The sequence below is a fragment of the Tinamus guttatus genome, unplaced genomic scaffold, assembly GCF_059628265.1.
Source record: "Tinamus guttatus ecotype Peru unplaced genomic scaffold, ASM5962826v1 Tinamus_guttatus_pri_ptg000439l, whole genome shotgun sequence".
Classification (NCBI taxonomy): domain Eukaryota; kingdom Metazoa; phylum Chordata; class Aves; order Tinamiformes; family Tinamidae; genus Tinamus; species Tinamus guttatus.
The window spans coordinates 2,094,394-2,110,609 of record NW_028288973.1 but is presented as its reverse complement, the minus strand read 5'-3'; the positions used below and the strand labels follow the sequence as shown (position 1 = coordinate 2,110,609).

The 16,216-nt window shown below is 40.7% G+C and overlaps 1 protein-coding gene across 1 annotated transcript; it reads left to right on the top strand.

Moving 5' to 3' along the window:
• Positions 1-1,575: 1,575 nt before the first annotated feature.
• On the top strand, positions 1,576-15,571 carry HMGXB4 (HMG-box containing 4). The gene is made up of 11 exons (XM_088531932.1): positions 1,576-1,603; positions 3,745-3,836; positions 4,431-4,549; positions 5,914-5,992; positions 6,945-8,164; positions 9,429-9,510; positions 10,046-10,110; positions 10,362-10,467; positions 10,996-11,165; positions 13,160-13,282; positions 15,214-15,571. The coding sequence occupies exons 2-11, from the start codon at positions 3,806-3,808 to the stop codon at positions 15,256-15,258; spliced, it is 2,040 nt and encodes a 679-aa protein (XP_088388058.1). The 5' UTR covers positions 1,576-1,603; positions 3,745-3,805; the 3' UTR covers positions 15,259-15,571.
• Positions 15,572-16,216: the final 645 nt, after the last annotated feature.

The following is a 16,216-nucleotide window of genomic DNA, read 5'->3' as shown; positions in this document are numbered from 1 at the left end:
GTGAAAGAAAGAGAAAGCTATTGAATCTAGAAATTTGCATCTTAAGTAGTGTAAGCAGGAGAAAATAGGCAAACAAGCACCAATGGGAATATATATATATATGCATTGGTCACCTTAATAGGGAGTAGACTTTAACACATGACTAATCTTGCATCAAACTTAAGTAAGGATACCCACATGCCAAAATATTCTGCATTGGCAACAGCATTTCATACAATGTGCACGTCTTTGCCAAGTAGACATCTGAAGGAATGTATTGCATATTCTTTTAGCAGCCTCTCTCCCTGGCATGTAGGCCAAAGGATGCAGGATGTTCAGAACCAAAGGAATGGGAAATATTCTCACAATAGCCTTAGATTAACTAATGCTGCCCTTGCGGCTTTTGAAACTGTGTGGACTGTTAGCTTTTCCTGTTCTCTCATGACCTTTCCAATTCAACGTTACAGATACAGTTCTGTGAAGTGTTACGCATTTGGAGATCCAACAACTCTCTTAAAATTTGCTATCAGTGTCCCGACATTTTCCCCGCTTGACCTACATAGTCTAGGTGTATATTCTAAAGGAATCCTCTCATTTTCTAGAAAGGGAAAAGGCTAAACTCTTTAAAAGCAGCCAGGGAATGCCAGTTGGTCTCTGTATTAGTCCTGAGGAATGAGATTTTTTTTTTTTGAGCCCTTCTGCACTGATGAAAATTGCAGTATGAGAGACTACATTATATTACTAGCAGCATTGTCGGTATTATTAGTATTCTGTAGAAGGAACCTGGATGGATTGCAGCAGGGGGGGATGTGAATACTTTGTGCTTCTGTGGCTTTTTGTGGAAGTATCCTGCTATACGCTCATTTTCACAAATTCACCTGCAAATTCACTCCGTCTCCCCCACACGCAATCACTGACAATCTGATACCTCTGAAACACTCAGTGATGAAACCATTAAACTGCAGGGGAGCTGAAACTCTTTCTAAAGAGTGCAGAATATTAAAACATCCCTATCTATATTTTCACTATCTACTGGTACCAAACCTTTGCAATCCTCAAAAACGAGGCTAATTCAGGTTTTTCATTTCCAAACCAGACTACACCTTTGTTCCTTCAGGCTGCACCTAGTCTCCCCCAACCGTGCTAAAAAATAATCGCTTTTTCCTCTCAATTGCTTCTATATGACCTATAGACTCGCTCCAGGAAATCCATGACCACTTTCCCCGGGAAATTATTTGATGTTTCCACACGTTTCCATGTTCCCCTCCCCCTGCCCCGCCGCGGCACGCAGGGCGCCTGCGCGATCACCACACTCGGCGCTCCCTGCGGCCGCCGCCTCTCTCCGCCTTCCCCCGCGTTGGAGAGGCTCGGCGCTCGGCTGGCCGCCCCTTGCCGCCGGCGCCGGGCGGGGCGCCTTTTCTCTCACTCCAAGATGGCGGCGGCGGGTGGCGGCGAGGCGGGAAGCGGCGTCGCGCAGTGAGGGGGCGGCGGCGGCGCCTCCTCCTCGGCACCTCCGTAGCCGCGGCCGCCGCTGGGCTGGCAGCTGCCGCCTAGCGTCGCGGGGCCGCTCGCGGCCCGCCCCAGGGGTAGAGGCGCGGGCTGTAGCGAGGCCGGAGCCCGCTCGGTGAGAAGGCGCGCGGGCGGCGGGGGGAAAAAGGGGAGGGCGGTTGGGGCCGGTTTAAACGGCGGCGGCGGGAACGGCGCGAGCCGCGGCCGTTGGCGGAGGGTGGGGGGCGCCTGGCGGGCTTTTTGGCGCATGCGCAGTTGGGCTCCGCGCGGGGGTCTATGGCCCGGAAGGGCCCCGCGTGGCCTGGGCGCCATGGAGGGCGCGGGGCGGTGGGAGCCTCCGTGCAGCCTCGTCTGGCGCCCGCGGGTCGTGGAGCAGGACCCGCGCGGAGGCTTGGAACGTGGGAGCGCCCTGGGGTTCGGGGCGTGATACCGCTGCACCAAGCCCCCGTCTTACGGACCCGGAGGCTCCGAGAACCCTGCCCCCCAAGGCTGCCTGGTTTCTGTAGCCTAAGAACGCGCAAACCAATCAGAATTTGTAAAAAGAAAGAAAGAAAAAAAAAACCTTTATATTTGTAGCATTAATAGTCTAGATTATAAGCCATTTGGGGCAAGGATGTTATTTACTGACTTCTCTACCTGCCAGATAACTTGGCTATTTTAATAAAATGATGGCAAAATATATGCATATGGGTGTAAACAAATCTTGGTTCCTTAGTGTCTTTCCCTCATGAGTGACCCTCTTCTGTTTTTGCTGAGCAGCGTCCAGGTGAAGCCTTAGTGGTTCTGAGCCCAAGGCTTTACTATTATATCCCACTGAAGTCTGTGTGACAGCAGAGAACTGGAAATTTTGAAATGTTTGCGACATCTAGTCCAAGACTGTGAGCTCATAACGTGGCAAGGGGATTTAAAAAAAAAAAAAAACACAATGCTGCCATGTGCGTACATAAAATCTACTTACAAATTACTATGTTTACTAGCAACACCTTATAGTGGTCAGAATGCCCTTTTTTAAAATTATTGTGGTTGATGGCTTTCCCAAATATAAAAGAACTGAAGAATTAACTTGTATCCTTATGAGTTTTTTAAAAATATCTCCTGTGTACTTGTAAGCTTGAATTATTTGGAGCTCTGTTGTCTCACTTAAGAAACCATGATGTGACAGATATACTTTATGTATTTTAGCATCAGGCAGTTGTTTATAAAATCTGTGTATGTGCAGAGATACCAAACGAGTATATAAGACAAGTTCCCTGTGCTAAACGTATTCAAGTGTAGCAAGCGTGCAGAGATTGCCATATCAGCTAGCAGCAGACCTCGCTGCATGGTCTCTGTGATTGAGTACTTGTGGATGTGCATGCAGGTATGCACACACGTGTTCACTTCTAAGTGCAAATTGGATTATTAGAAGGTCACTCTTCCCAAGTTAAACTGGTCATTGACTGAAGAGCTCTTGAGAGAACTAGAGTGCAACTACTCCATAGCAGCGCTGTCTTTCTATATACCAGCAGCTGTAGAATAGAATGACTTGATTAAGAGAGACCTGAAATTTGGTGAACTGATAGGGCCTAAGGGTGCAGCAAAAGTCCCAAGGAAAAAAAAAATATATTTTCCTCTGCTCCCTCTCCCAAGCTGACACTTAGAATGGCTGCAGTGGTAGTGTCTGGAAATACACCAAAAAGGTGAACATCTTCAAACATCTTCACTCCAAAATCTTCAATTATTTAGTTCAAAACATCTGAACTGTTTCTTTTAAGATATGGTGATTCCTGCCTGGGTTCTTCCTTTCCTTCACTTCATCTGAGATTCAAGGGTTTGGAATTCCTCTTTAATCATCCCACTCTTTGCCATAGTGTTTCCTAACAAAAAGAATCTTGACACAAGTTCTCTTTCAATTTCCTGTTTCATTTAAAAATCAAACTTAGCTATTTTCTTACACTCTTTATGCTTTTTAAAATAAATTCATTCAATGATGTGGCGATTTTACAAAGAAGAGGTTATGTTGTTACATCTTTTTAAAAATAAGAGAAAAACAGCTTTCCATAATGTTCAGTTAATTGTTCAGTTAATTAAACTTTTTTTTTTTTGGTCAAACCTGAAGTATGAGCATGAACAGACCAGCAGATAGATTCCCTTCCTTTCCCACTGTCTTCCAGAGAATCTTCATTTGGTTTCATAGGAAATTTCCCATATTCCATTATGATCTTTCTTTCTGGGAGGGTTATTTTCATTCTCTGTTTCTCAGACCTTTTCCTGTAGACGGGAACGGGGGAAGGAGCCCAGCCCTGGCAACACATTCTCAGGCTTCTGCAGGACCACCATGGCTTATGATGACTCCAGGAAGAAAGAAGGTATGACTGCTTCGTAATCTCAGAGAGTTGCCAAAAAAGGGTACCCTCTGAAGCCTTTTCTAGGCCTCAGAGTCAAGACCGTGGGAGAGAAAGCTAATTTCTTGTGGAGCATTGAAGGGTATTACCTTAAATTTAATCTAGTCAAGTTTCTGCAGGATCCCAAGCCCTTGACTTCCAAAAGCAAAGTACTGGGATCAGAACTTGAGAGAAACTGGTGGTATTTCTTAATGTGAAGACCTTGACTAGGTACCCTGCCACTGCAGCCTGTTTCTCCCTGTCGGCTCAATGGAACAGGAGACCAGGGGTAGAAATTTAGTCATAGCAACATTTCTAGAGCAGTTGTCTATGACGAAATATGCAGGTATTAGAAATGAAATCTTGGGTGCTTCTGTTGTAGCATTAGAGCACTGAGCCCTATTGTTGTGGTTAGGGAGTATAGCACATTATTTTTTAGGCTCAAAGACTTGCTGGCTTTTATGCATCACTCTGCACCAACATTTGCTGCTGTCATATTTTGTGCGTAGACCATATGTCTATTGTTCCTTAATGGAGTATTTCATTTCTTGTGTTTTCACCATTTCATATAAAACTTAGAGTTCCTAGAGAGCGGCCGAAGTGTTGATGACGTGAGGCTGGCAGCTGGCAGGACACAGCGAGAGAGAAAACACTCTTATGAGGATCTACTGCAAGAGGAGAAGGAGATAGCAGCTCAGGTCAGGAAGCTCTCAGAGGAAAGGTTAAAAGTGTAAGGATGTGTATAAAGTTACTGATGGGATTGGATGGGATGGGAGGGGAATGTTTGTTGGGTTTTTCTATGTAGAAGTTCCTTTAGAAGATAGCAAGAGCAGCTAATTAAGTGTCCTTCATTGTTCAGTAGCATTTCTGGGGGGAAAGAAATGGGCCAATCCCAGGTACAACCGAGTTTGATTTTTCTGGCCTCAGAAAATAGGGTAGTGGGATCTTATCCTTGCCTTGCTGCAGAACCTTGCAAATCGTGAGATTGCATGAATGAGTTTACACACAAAAATAAGATTTTTAGAATTTACAGTAGTATAAATAGCCCACAAAGGATGAATAAAATATTAACTGATGCACTGTTGTCTTCCTGATTCTGCAGACAGCCTGAAACGATAGCTCTTGAGAGGTATGCACTTGCCCTATTCATCTCTTTGGGGCCTTAACACTGAAATCATGTAGCGACAACTTAAGTTTCTTCAAAACTTTCCTCTTTGAGCTAAAATTTCTGCTGTCAGCTCAAAGATGACTATCTTGTGATTTTTTTTTAATTTTTTAAATGTGAGGAAAAAAAGTTGTAGTGTAAATGAAAATCTTCTACCATGCAGATGAAATTCTGCAGAGGAGCTTCATTTTCAGACTTTAAATTGGTCAAGCAACAAGTTATAATTGGGTGACTTGAGATATGGAGGTCAATTTTCCAGCCCATATTTTTCCTTGTCACCTCCCTATGCTTCTTTTCACTTATTTTCTCCAGCATATTAAATATGAACTACTCACCTTCATGTTTAAGGCTTGACAGCCTATGCATGTTTAGATAACTCTTAGCCATAATAATATGTAGACTTTTGTCTTTGATCAACTCATCAGCTGATCTCCAAATGCTGGCTTCCATTGCCCATTTCTTAACACTTCCAAATGTGCTCTTCCACATTTTTTCCTGTATTGATCCTTTCAATTTGGAAGAGCTCCCTATAGAGATCTGTCTTCTTTCAGTTTCCTTTTTATACTCCTATTTTGCTACAATGTCTACAGAAAGCTTGATGCCAGTGAGGTGGCTGATGTGCTGAAACCATGCTGACTAATACTGTTTTTGTACTCTATCCATATGCTGCTTCTTGTCTCTTGCCTTATATCTACACTTCGGGCTCTTTGGGGACAAAGAATGTTTCCTCTGTTTGCATAGCACCTAGAATAAGGATCCTGGTCTATGACTAGCATTCCTTGTCATTACAGTAGAACCAATAACTCTGATAACTCTTATTTTCTATGTCAGTAGTCCATATGAATCTCTTACAGTTTCTCTCTTGTTTGTTCAGCAACTTCTCTGCTCTTTTTGTAGGACGGCAAACTTGTTTTTCTGGGGACAGAACCTCACAAGAAGAAGCGAAAGCACTCCTCCGATGAGTTCAACTACAGAGGTAAGGTGGTGATGGGACAAGGGAAGGGGCTAACTGGTCATGACTCTGGGGAAAGGGAACTCATCAACCAGTGTCATCAAATTTGCGGCCTTTCAGGGTGGAGAATATACCAACCTGTCTTAGGACGACTTACCAGAAACCTGATCAGGATACTGCACCACACAGCAAGAGATAAGGACTGATGTTTGAGCTTTTAGCTTAGGAAGCGCATTGTTGGGGATATGCAGCTTCCATCCCTCTTCTTGTTATCACGTTGCAGTCTTCTAATGGAAGCACTTGTGGCTTTTGTATTTCTTTCTTTCCCTGTGTAATACAAGCTCTGATTTCAATTGCAGATAATAATATTTGCTTCTCAGAATTTGTAGAAATACAGTGTGTCAAAGCACAAACCAAACTTGTGGTTTGGTTTAAATACAATGACATTATTCTCATAGTTAATAAGTAAACCAGAAAATGACCATTAGGTTCATAATGTCTTAAAAGGTTTAAAATTTATTTTTGTCCTAAAGCAAAAAGAAAACCACGTCTTTTAGAATGTCATTACAAGTTGAAATTTTATCAAATATTTGGTTTCAAAATGAAAAAGCCTGTGTTTGCAGTTCATTGGTCTCTCCTTGACTAAAAGTAACAAGAAAACTTTTCACTTGAGATGTGGTATGTCAGACTCAGAGGGTTTATTCTCGTCAAAATGTGCTATTTCATGATAGAAAAATGAGTCAGACAAAACTCCAGGAACTTGCATAGTCTGTCTCTCTTCCTTACAGTTTTTGAATTGTATCCTCAAAAATACCTCGAGGTGGTAATAAGTTTCATAAGTTTATCCTCAAGCCAGGATGCAGATCAGTTAGCTGTAATCATAACTATTGCAGGATTCCCACTTCCCTTCTTAAGCTGGTATAATGCTGTCTTTAAGGGAATTACCTTAATACACACTTCTGTTGATCTATTTCAGATCTTTCGCCTTTGGATCTACCATCAAAGAAGAAGAAAAAAGCAGTTTCCAGCCCACCCTCTGCTGATAAAAACATGGATCTACTCAAAGCTATCACTTCACCTTTGGCCACCAGCTCAAAGTCTTCAAAGAAAACCTCTGAAAAACCATCATCTCATTCTTCCTCTGGCCATTCTGAATGCAGAAAGGAGCATCACAAGAAGAAGTTGAGTGGAAGCAGCGGGGAGCACTCAGTGGATGATGGCAGCTACCACAAATCTAAAAAAATGAAACCTCTCTATGTGAACACAGAGACACTTACTCTCCGGGAACCTGATGGCTTGAAGATGAAGCTCATCCTTTCACCAAAGGAGAAAGGAAGCAGTGCAGCAGACAATGAGTCTTTACCCTACTCTTCATCACCAGCAACTGTAAAGAAATCTTCAAAGAAATCAGCTCGAGATGAGCAAGGCTCATTGGTTCTGGGTCACGAGCTGCAGAGTTTCCTGAAGTCAGCCCGGAAGAAGCACAAGCCACCTCCAGACACACATCCATCTTCCGAGGGTAGTGGTGCTGACACCTCCCTTCTTTCAGAGGGCCGTGGAAGTGAATATGATGCTTCAGGACTGGAAGCACCACCAGAATCTGGTTCATCTTCTGGTGGTGAGTTAGAGGCAGGAGAGCTAGTGATAGATGACTCCTACCGGGAAATCAAGAAGAAGAAGAAGTCAAAAAAAAGTAAGAAGAAAAAAGATAAGGAGAAACACAGAGAGAAGAAGCACTCTAAATCTAGGAGGAGTTCTGGACACCCTGTGGCAGAAACTACAGTGTCACCACCACCACCTCCTACCAGTTCTCCTTATGTTCTTCCTCCACCTCCTCCTGTTTTTCACTCAGATGGACAGGGTGAGAAGAGGAGGAGAAAAGAAGAGAAGGAAAAAGAAAGAGCAGAGAAATGGGAGAAAGAAAAGGAGAAGGAGAAAGAAAAGGAGAAGGAGAAAGAAAAGGAAAGGGAGAAGGAGAAAGAAAAGGACAAGGAGAAGGAAAAAGAAAAGGAGAAAGAAAAGGAGAAGGAGAAGGAGAAAGAAAAGGAAAAAGAAAAGGAGAAGGAGAAGGAGAAAGAAAAGGAAAAAGAAAAGGAGAAGGAGAAGGAAAAAGAAAAGGAGAAAGAAAAGGAAAAGGAGAAAGAAAAAGAAAAGGAAAAAGAAAAGGAAAGGGAAAGAGAAAGAGAAAAAGACAAAGTAAGGAAAAATAGGAGTGAAGATAGAAATTGAGATACCCAGAAAATTTGAAGTTGGGTAGCGATAAGTTAGGCGCTCAGTATTGCAGAAGTCATAAAGGAATTAGTTACCATTATTCCAGAAACTATTTTTTTCAAAGAAGTAGATTGCAGAAACCACAGTGTTTAGAGGGTTATGACAGCTTAATGGTAGAAATGATACAATTTATTAGGGTAACTACTAGATTTGAAAATCCAGCATATGTGCACAGAAATTTAATTTCTTTCAGCAATAACAGTTGGCCTACTAAGACCTGCCTAAGACAAAATTACCTTGTTTTTATCTTCTGTTTAAAAATGTTTCTAACTTCCACTATTGTGAAAATAATTCTACTGTGTCAAGTGTGCCCTTTCCATAACAGAATCATGTTATATTAACATGAAGAAAAATAATTGTCAGCAATCATGGCTTTTTTGCAGCATGTTTGGCAAAAATCTTTCAGCTATTTTAATTTCTTTTTGTAACAAAAATCATATAAATATATATTCTTTGTGGCAGTCTTTAGCTGACTGAGGTCCTTTGAAAAGATTATGCTTAATTTGCTTGGCATGCATTATTAAACAGCTATATTATTTTCTAAGGTAACTCACTGTAGCTATTGCCAGACAGGAGTTTGGACAAGGCTAGTAGTAAACTGGTCCATCATGATAATTTTTGTAAAAAAGAATGTGATTCTACAGTGATGTATGAAGATACTTTCCCATTTGTACTACAGACTACCATATTTCCAATTTTGTCCTGTACTTACAAAACCAGCTTGACAGCTGCTTATGGCTCTGCTATCGCTATGCTTCTAAGCGGCTACTTTCTTGCCACTATGACCTGTTTTGTAGGCGTGCAAGGAATGACACAAAACGTTAGAATGGGGACTGAATTTGTTTGACAGATCTATGATAGGTACTGTGAATAGCGTAAGAGATTTTTTATTTAAGTTTTAGAACTGAGATATATTAATGATGTTGTATGTAGATCCTGAATTTAGAATACTAAGTTGTGAGTTATGAATAAAATGCATTGCTAAGAGTCGTTGCAAGATAAGCCTCATATTAAGACTGGTTCTGGCTGGTTTTTGTGCTTTCATAGCTACTAAATTCAGCTAGGCCACCTAAAACACTAGGTACCTGATCTAGGCATAGTATCTTTTTCTAAGACTTCAATAAATGGCTATTTATTATTAATTCAAGTAGGTCTCATTGTAATTAAAAATGTTTGTTTCCTTCCTTAGCCAAAGAAGAAGAACATGTCTGCCTATCAAGTATTCTGTAAGGAATATCGTACAACTATTGTGTCTGATCACCCTGGGATAGGTGAGAGAATAATCCGTCCTTGTCTTCTGTTGATTATACATCTATCAGATTATTTATCAGGACATACCTTCTCTGTGTCATACCAAACTCTTAGTTTTGAGTGTGAAGAATGCCATTTTCCTTCGAATAAGAGACAACAAAGAGGATAGGAATTAGAGACAGCAAAGAGAACAGGAATTGATTTCATTGTTTGATTTCGTTGTATTTTAACCAAGCCGTGAATCTAGATAAAAGAATTGCCAACTCTCGCTGTCATTTAATTGCAGATCTATCTCTGCAGGTTCATTGCATCACTTTTCCGTATATTCATGTATCTTATATCCCATGTATTGGCTTTTCTCATTTTACTCGGTAAGGAAAGACGCACTGGAAATAACTTCCTGGGCAGACAGAGCGTTCCTGATGTAGAACAGTTTGCTTCATAAATGTGTGTGCATAGGCCAATTATTCCATTGTCAACATTCTATAATTTGTAGATTCTGTCCTTGATTTTATTATTTCATGCATATTAAGCATTTTTCTCCTCTTCTGCCAGATTTTGGAGAGCTGAGCAAAAAACTGGCAGAAGTATGGAAGCAGCTACCTGATAAGGATAAACTGGTAAGTCTGTCTGAGATGTTTTTGTAAAATGATTTATCTTACCTAGATACATAGGCTAGAACATGCCGTTGTCCCTGAAGTACTGAAAAATAGGTAACCTTGCCTATGTGGTTATAAAACCATCTGTTTTACCCTCATGGCATTGTTCAACCAATTAGCTGCATAAAATCATTCTACCTCCAGGTTCTGGCATCAGGTTACAGAATTACCTGATGTTATGAATCTCTCTTTTCATACTGTGATAACTGCAGATCTGGAAACAGAAAGCTCAGTACCTGCAGCACAAACAGAATAAAGCAGAGGCCACCACTGTGAAGAGGAAGGCATCATCTTCAGATGGTGCACCAAAAATAAAAGGTAATTGTTGTGCCATGTTTGTTCAAGCCTTTTTTTGTTTAAGGGAGATAGCGTTGCCTGTGAAATAAAGAACAGAGGGCCTTTCTTGCTTTCTTACAAGTCTTGGCAATTTTTTTTATGCTTTATTCAAAAAACATGCTTTATTCAAAAAAAAAATCAGACAATTAAAAAAAACTTCCATGTTTTATGCTAATTAGAAGAACAGAGATTTTTAGCACCTCAGGAATTGAAACATGAAACAAGAAGAGGCAGCAGAGAACTTGAGGTGGGACTAACATGCTGCAAGACAAAAAAAATCGTTGTGCTTATTTTGGCATTGCTGTTTACCAAGTCTCCCCGACCTGTGAAACTGCACTCAGCTGGGGTAGATGCTTTTCACATGTGGAAGGGAAGTTGACTCCAAAGAAGGAGTCCACAGAAGTATTTTAGCATCTGATGCTTTTGAGATTTGACCTTTATGAAGTGAATTGATTTGTAAGTAACAGAATGAGAGAAGACAATGTGGAATTTAAATTGGTGTATTTCCAGCTTCTCCAACAGGTGCGCTTTCCCCTCATAAGAAGTCCCCCACCAGCACCATGGTGGTGCCTGCTTCGCCAGCCAAAGTTCCCGACACGGATCCTATTGATGTCGCTGCGCACTTGCAGTTGCTGGGTGAATCTCTCAGCCTCATTGGTCACAGGCTACAGGAAACAGAGGTGAGGTTGGAACCAGTAATGTCTCAAGGATTTCATGTAATCCATACATAGGATTGTTTTTTTTTTTATTATTATAATTTTAACTTACTTAAAAGGTTAGCTGATATTTTTGCATTAGGAAGGGAAAGATGGAGCGTCCTGTTTCTTTGATTTATTTCTGTTCATTTTCAGTGAAATATGCAGTAGATATCAAAGACAGGTCCCTGGCTAGCAGCTCTAGGTCCTTAAAGGCAATGCTTAATGAACAAACTCTTCAATCTTTTCTTAGTATGTTTACCTTGAATGTACTATTCCTTTTCTGCTTTTGCCAGTGTCTGATACCATTTCTGTTACCATCTCAAGCCTTCTGAGAAAACTACCAGAGAAAGCCATTATTAAGATGTAGTTTTCAGATGTGCTGCTGCTCTCTAGCAGTATGCTGTTGCCAGTGCTTTGGGCAGGAGCTACTAATGTTTCAACTTACCTGGTAACATAGAAGATGCACTATTCTAATCATTTTCTACAGTTAACTGATAGTGGTTACACACTTGGGGATGCATGTGCGCACGCACACACAGAGTTATTTTCAGAAATTGGCTCGGCCTTTAAGGAGAACAAATATTTAGCTCAAATATTAAATATGAATTATTTTAATGGTAGCATAATCATCCCACTTTGCTTTTTTTATCAGCAGAAAAATAAATGTGCTTATATTTTGTTTCTGGTATTACTTCATTGAGGTTATTCTTCAGAGGAACTACTCTGTAGTAAAAATCCCCCCATGACAAAAAAGCATGCAAAAAGTCCTTTTCCTAGAAGTATATTAATTACTAAAGCATTTTCACAGAATCACAGAATGGTTGAGATCGGAAGGGACCTCTAGAGATTATCTGGTCCAAACCCCCTGCTCAAGCAGGGACACCTAAAGCACGTGGCACAGGGTGGCATCTAGGGTGGGTTTGGAAGATCTCCAGAGAAGGAGACTCCACAACCTCTCTGGGCAGCCTGCTCCAGGGCTTTGTCACCCTCACAGTAAAGAAGTTCTTCCTCATATGGAGATAAAACTTCCTATGTTTTAACTTACACCCATTACCCCTCGTCCTGTCATTAGCCACCTCGCAGAAGAGCCTGGCCCTATCCTCCCTACAATCACCCCTCAAGTACTTGAACATGTTGATCAAATCTCTTCTCAGCCTTCTCTTCTCCAGACTAAACAGGCCCAGCTCGCTTAGTCTTTCCTCATAAGATAGATGCTCCAGTCCCTTAATCATCTCTGTGGCTCTATGCTGGACCCTCTCTAGAAGCTCCACGTCCCTCTCGTCTTTCGGAGCCCAGAACTGCACCCACTACTCCAGGCGTGGCCTCACCAGAGCTGAGTAGAGGGGCAGGATCCCTTCCCTCAACCTGCAGGCAACGCTCCTCTTGATGCAGGCCAGGATCCCATTGGCCTTCTTGGCCACCCACACTGCTGCCTCATGGTTAACCTGTTGTCAACCAGGACTCCCAAATCCCTCTCTGCAGAGCTGCTTTCCAGCAGGCCAACCCCTAATCTGTACTGGTGCCTGGGGTTATTCCTCCCAGGTGCAGAGGTTCTTGTTGAACCTTATGAGGTTCTTCTCTGCTCAACTCTCCAGCCTGAATTTTCCACATCCTTAGCATTTCTTTAGTCTTTGAAAAAAAAAAACTGTCAACATAGTTACTGCTTTTAGGGCTTACATAGTAAATAGATGGTAAGAAGTGGCAAAATAGTGAAATTAAATGTTTTACACAACTGACTGACTTTGTTTTCTGATATTCACTACTTTTGTGTATGCTTATTGCCTATTGAACTCTTAAATTTTTTGAATCGGCAATCTCTGTATGTGAAGTGCTTAGTAAAGTTTTGTCGCTGTGTAAATAATAAACTGGATGGCCACAAACTTGAAACTGTATTAACTGCACAAGAATACAGTTGTAAGAGGACTGTGATTTCCCCTACTTGTCCCAATCTAGTTTTTTTCTTTCTTTACTTCCAGGGAATGGTGGCTGTTTCAGGAAGTTTATCTGTACTTCTAGATTCAATCATCTGTGCTTTGGGCCCATTGGCCTGTCTGACAACACAACTGCCTGAGTTGAATGGCTGCCCTAAGCAAGTTTTGGTGAGTTCTTTATGGTTATTTCTGTTTGAGATTTGTTAATTTCAGTGGAGTTCATCTGGAATTTTCTGGTAAATCACTTCTTATGTGCTTATAATTTCAGTGCAACAAAGATAAGAAAATTATCTTGCTCATTTAACTTTTAGAGGGATATTTCATAAAATTCTTTCAAGATGTTACTGCTGTACAGTCTTTCTTGTAAAGACACACAATTTAAAGCTTACATGGAAACTGATGTAACATTTGTTCTGTTGAATGAAATGCATATAGGTTAATTAATCTATCTATTAATCAATCTATTTGGATCTGTCTCATCCAAATAAAGCACCAATACACATGCTACTATTTTTGAAAATTGGCATAAGAATTAAAAAGCCCCTTTATGGTGTTCTGTATGCCACTTTTTTAAGCAGCATAAATGCTGACTTGCTATCTTAATTAGGATTCCTAATGTCATTGAGTTTTAATATGGCTCTAACCTTCTCCAAGAAAAGGAAAATCGTCTCCCTTTTAAGGAAGTAGATAACACCTACAAGTTCTTCTCCTTTTTTCATTGAGACCTGATTCAGTAATGGCTCACAGCATCAGCGTTGCATGATGTGGGCACAGAGTAACATGGCAACAGCACAAAAAGGAGCAGGAGTCAATATCTCCAACAGGAGCCATGAATAAAGCAGAGAATGGGGGCAGGGAGGAGGCAAAGCAAGAAGAACATACAGTCTGCAAAAATACACTGAGTTAGAGATTACAAATGAACTGAACAGAGAGAATGATAAAATAGGATATGAATTGGCATGTTTTATGAGACAGTCCAAACATGGATTTTGTGCTGAGAAGGGATTATTAACAGCAAAAACGTTGACGGCTCAAACTGTGAGCTCCCACAAAGTGGCTGTCTATACAAAAGCTGAGTCAGCAGGGCGTTTCCATCATAAGCCATGGAAAACATCCTATAATTTTTTTCCTTCTTGCTTGCCAAACATATTCAAAGCAGTGACACCCCTTTTCCATATGACTAATGGTGCGTATCTTGGTAACATGACCATTGTATTATTATAAGGAGCGCTAGAACTTTTGGTGAACCATTCACTTCTCAGAAGTGGTGTTTAGACTGGATAAAAAATTATTCTCATTTCTACCATCAGAAATGTAAAGATACCCAGGTTTAAAACAAAGATCAAGTTTTCAGTGCTAGTGCTGCATTTAGCATGCAGTTTATCTTTCCAGTCAGTAGGTGGCATTGCTTAATTCTGGAATCACATTTGGTACACATCCAGCTCCTCTGGATAAAGGCAAGTACTAGGGTTTTTTTCAGCCATCTAGTCACAGGTTTGAGGTTGCATTTGAAGAACATGCAGATAATACTGCTGGGTCTTGTTTTCTGATATGCATGGGGAGGAGTCTTTCATAATTTTAAGATTTGAAGGGAAAACTGGAGAGCACTTACATTCAGCCATTTGATACACTATTAGGAGATGTGTTTGAGGCTTTTTCTCTGAATTTTTACATTGCAGAATTTCATAAATGATTGTGTATGTAGAATCATTTTTCTAATGTATATTCTACTATTCTGATCATTTTGCTCAAGACATTCATTACAAGTCTTCCCAGTGGTTGCTATGATTGAGCTAATGTGGCTTGCTCAAAATTCAAAGAAAATGAAGTTCTTGAGGAGGAAGTCACTTGAGGAAAGTTGTAAGCAATTTCTGATTCATAGTTGCTTCCAAATACTGAGGCTACCTTGTGTTTAATCTATTCATATTTCCAAGAATGTGCAAATTAGCCTAGCAGTGGTGATAATGAGATTTGCTTAAGCCTCCTCATATGATAACTTTTGAGACAATGAAAATGTTAGAAGTTTCCTTATCTGCATCATTTCTCAAGGATTTTGAGTCATTATCTGATGTTAAACAATACTGAATTTCTTTCCCCAGTCAAACACACTAGACAACATCGCCTACATCATGCCTGGACTTTGACAGGAAGTGATCCCGGGATGTGCTCAGCCTCTGCATAAGTGACTTGTGTGCATATGCACCATGCCGACACTCTCGAAGGGCTCTGGGTGTAGGGTTTTAACATTTTATACCTGTATAGTATATACATAGGATTGTAACAATTTGACTTCTATTAATTTTATGAAAAGTTGTGAAGTTAAGCTGAGAGTGCCCTTTTCTATCAGTGGGTGAAATTAACACCATCTCAAAGTATCTTTATGAAGAATTCAGAAAGCTTTTGAGAAACTAGTCTTAAATTCAAATGCTGGTGGGGAAGGCAGCCAGAGGATTGACTTCTAGATATACTTAAAAAAAAAAAAAAAAGACTGTAAAAGTGGTTAGTAGAACCAGTAAGGATGTGGAATCTCCATTCTTGATGATATTCAAAAATTGTCTGAGCAGCCTGCTGTAGTCAAACTTTCTTTAAGCAGAGGTGGACAAGATGACCTCCTGATACAAACTTGAGTTTCTGAGATCACTAATCCCACCCCTTTTACCAGCAGTATTGAAAGAGCCATGGTGCTGCTGTGAGACTTCAAACTAATGACCAGTTTGAAGCAGTAGTGAGTGAGCAATTCCCCTTCCAGCTACATACATGGTATTTGGTTTTCTGCTCCTCTAGAAAAGGAGATGCAGGAAAGCACTTGATTCTCATATAGGCCTCTGTGTGTCTGTATGTATGTGTATGTGGTGTTCATATCATGTGTATTTAACTTTTACCAATATCTGTAACAGATTTTAATTTATCCTGTATATTTCTGTATGTGTGCGTGTGTGTTTGTGTGTGTGTGTGTATATATATATATGTATAATTTAAAGGCAAAAATCCCTCCCTCCACCAAGTGTTTGGAAAATATGAATAAGCTATGCCTCAGTCACTTCCTGCAGGCATCAGCTAAACGTGCAGCAGCAGGTATCAGCTCTGGATGGAACAACAACA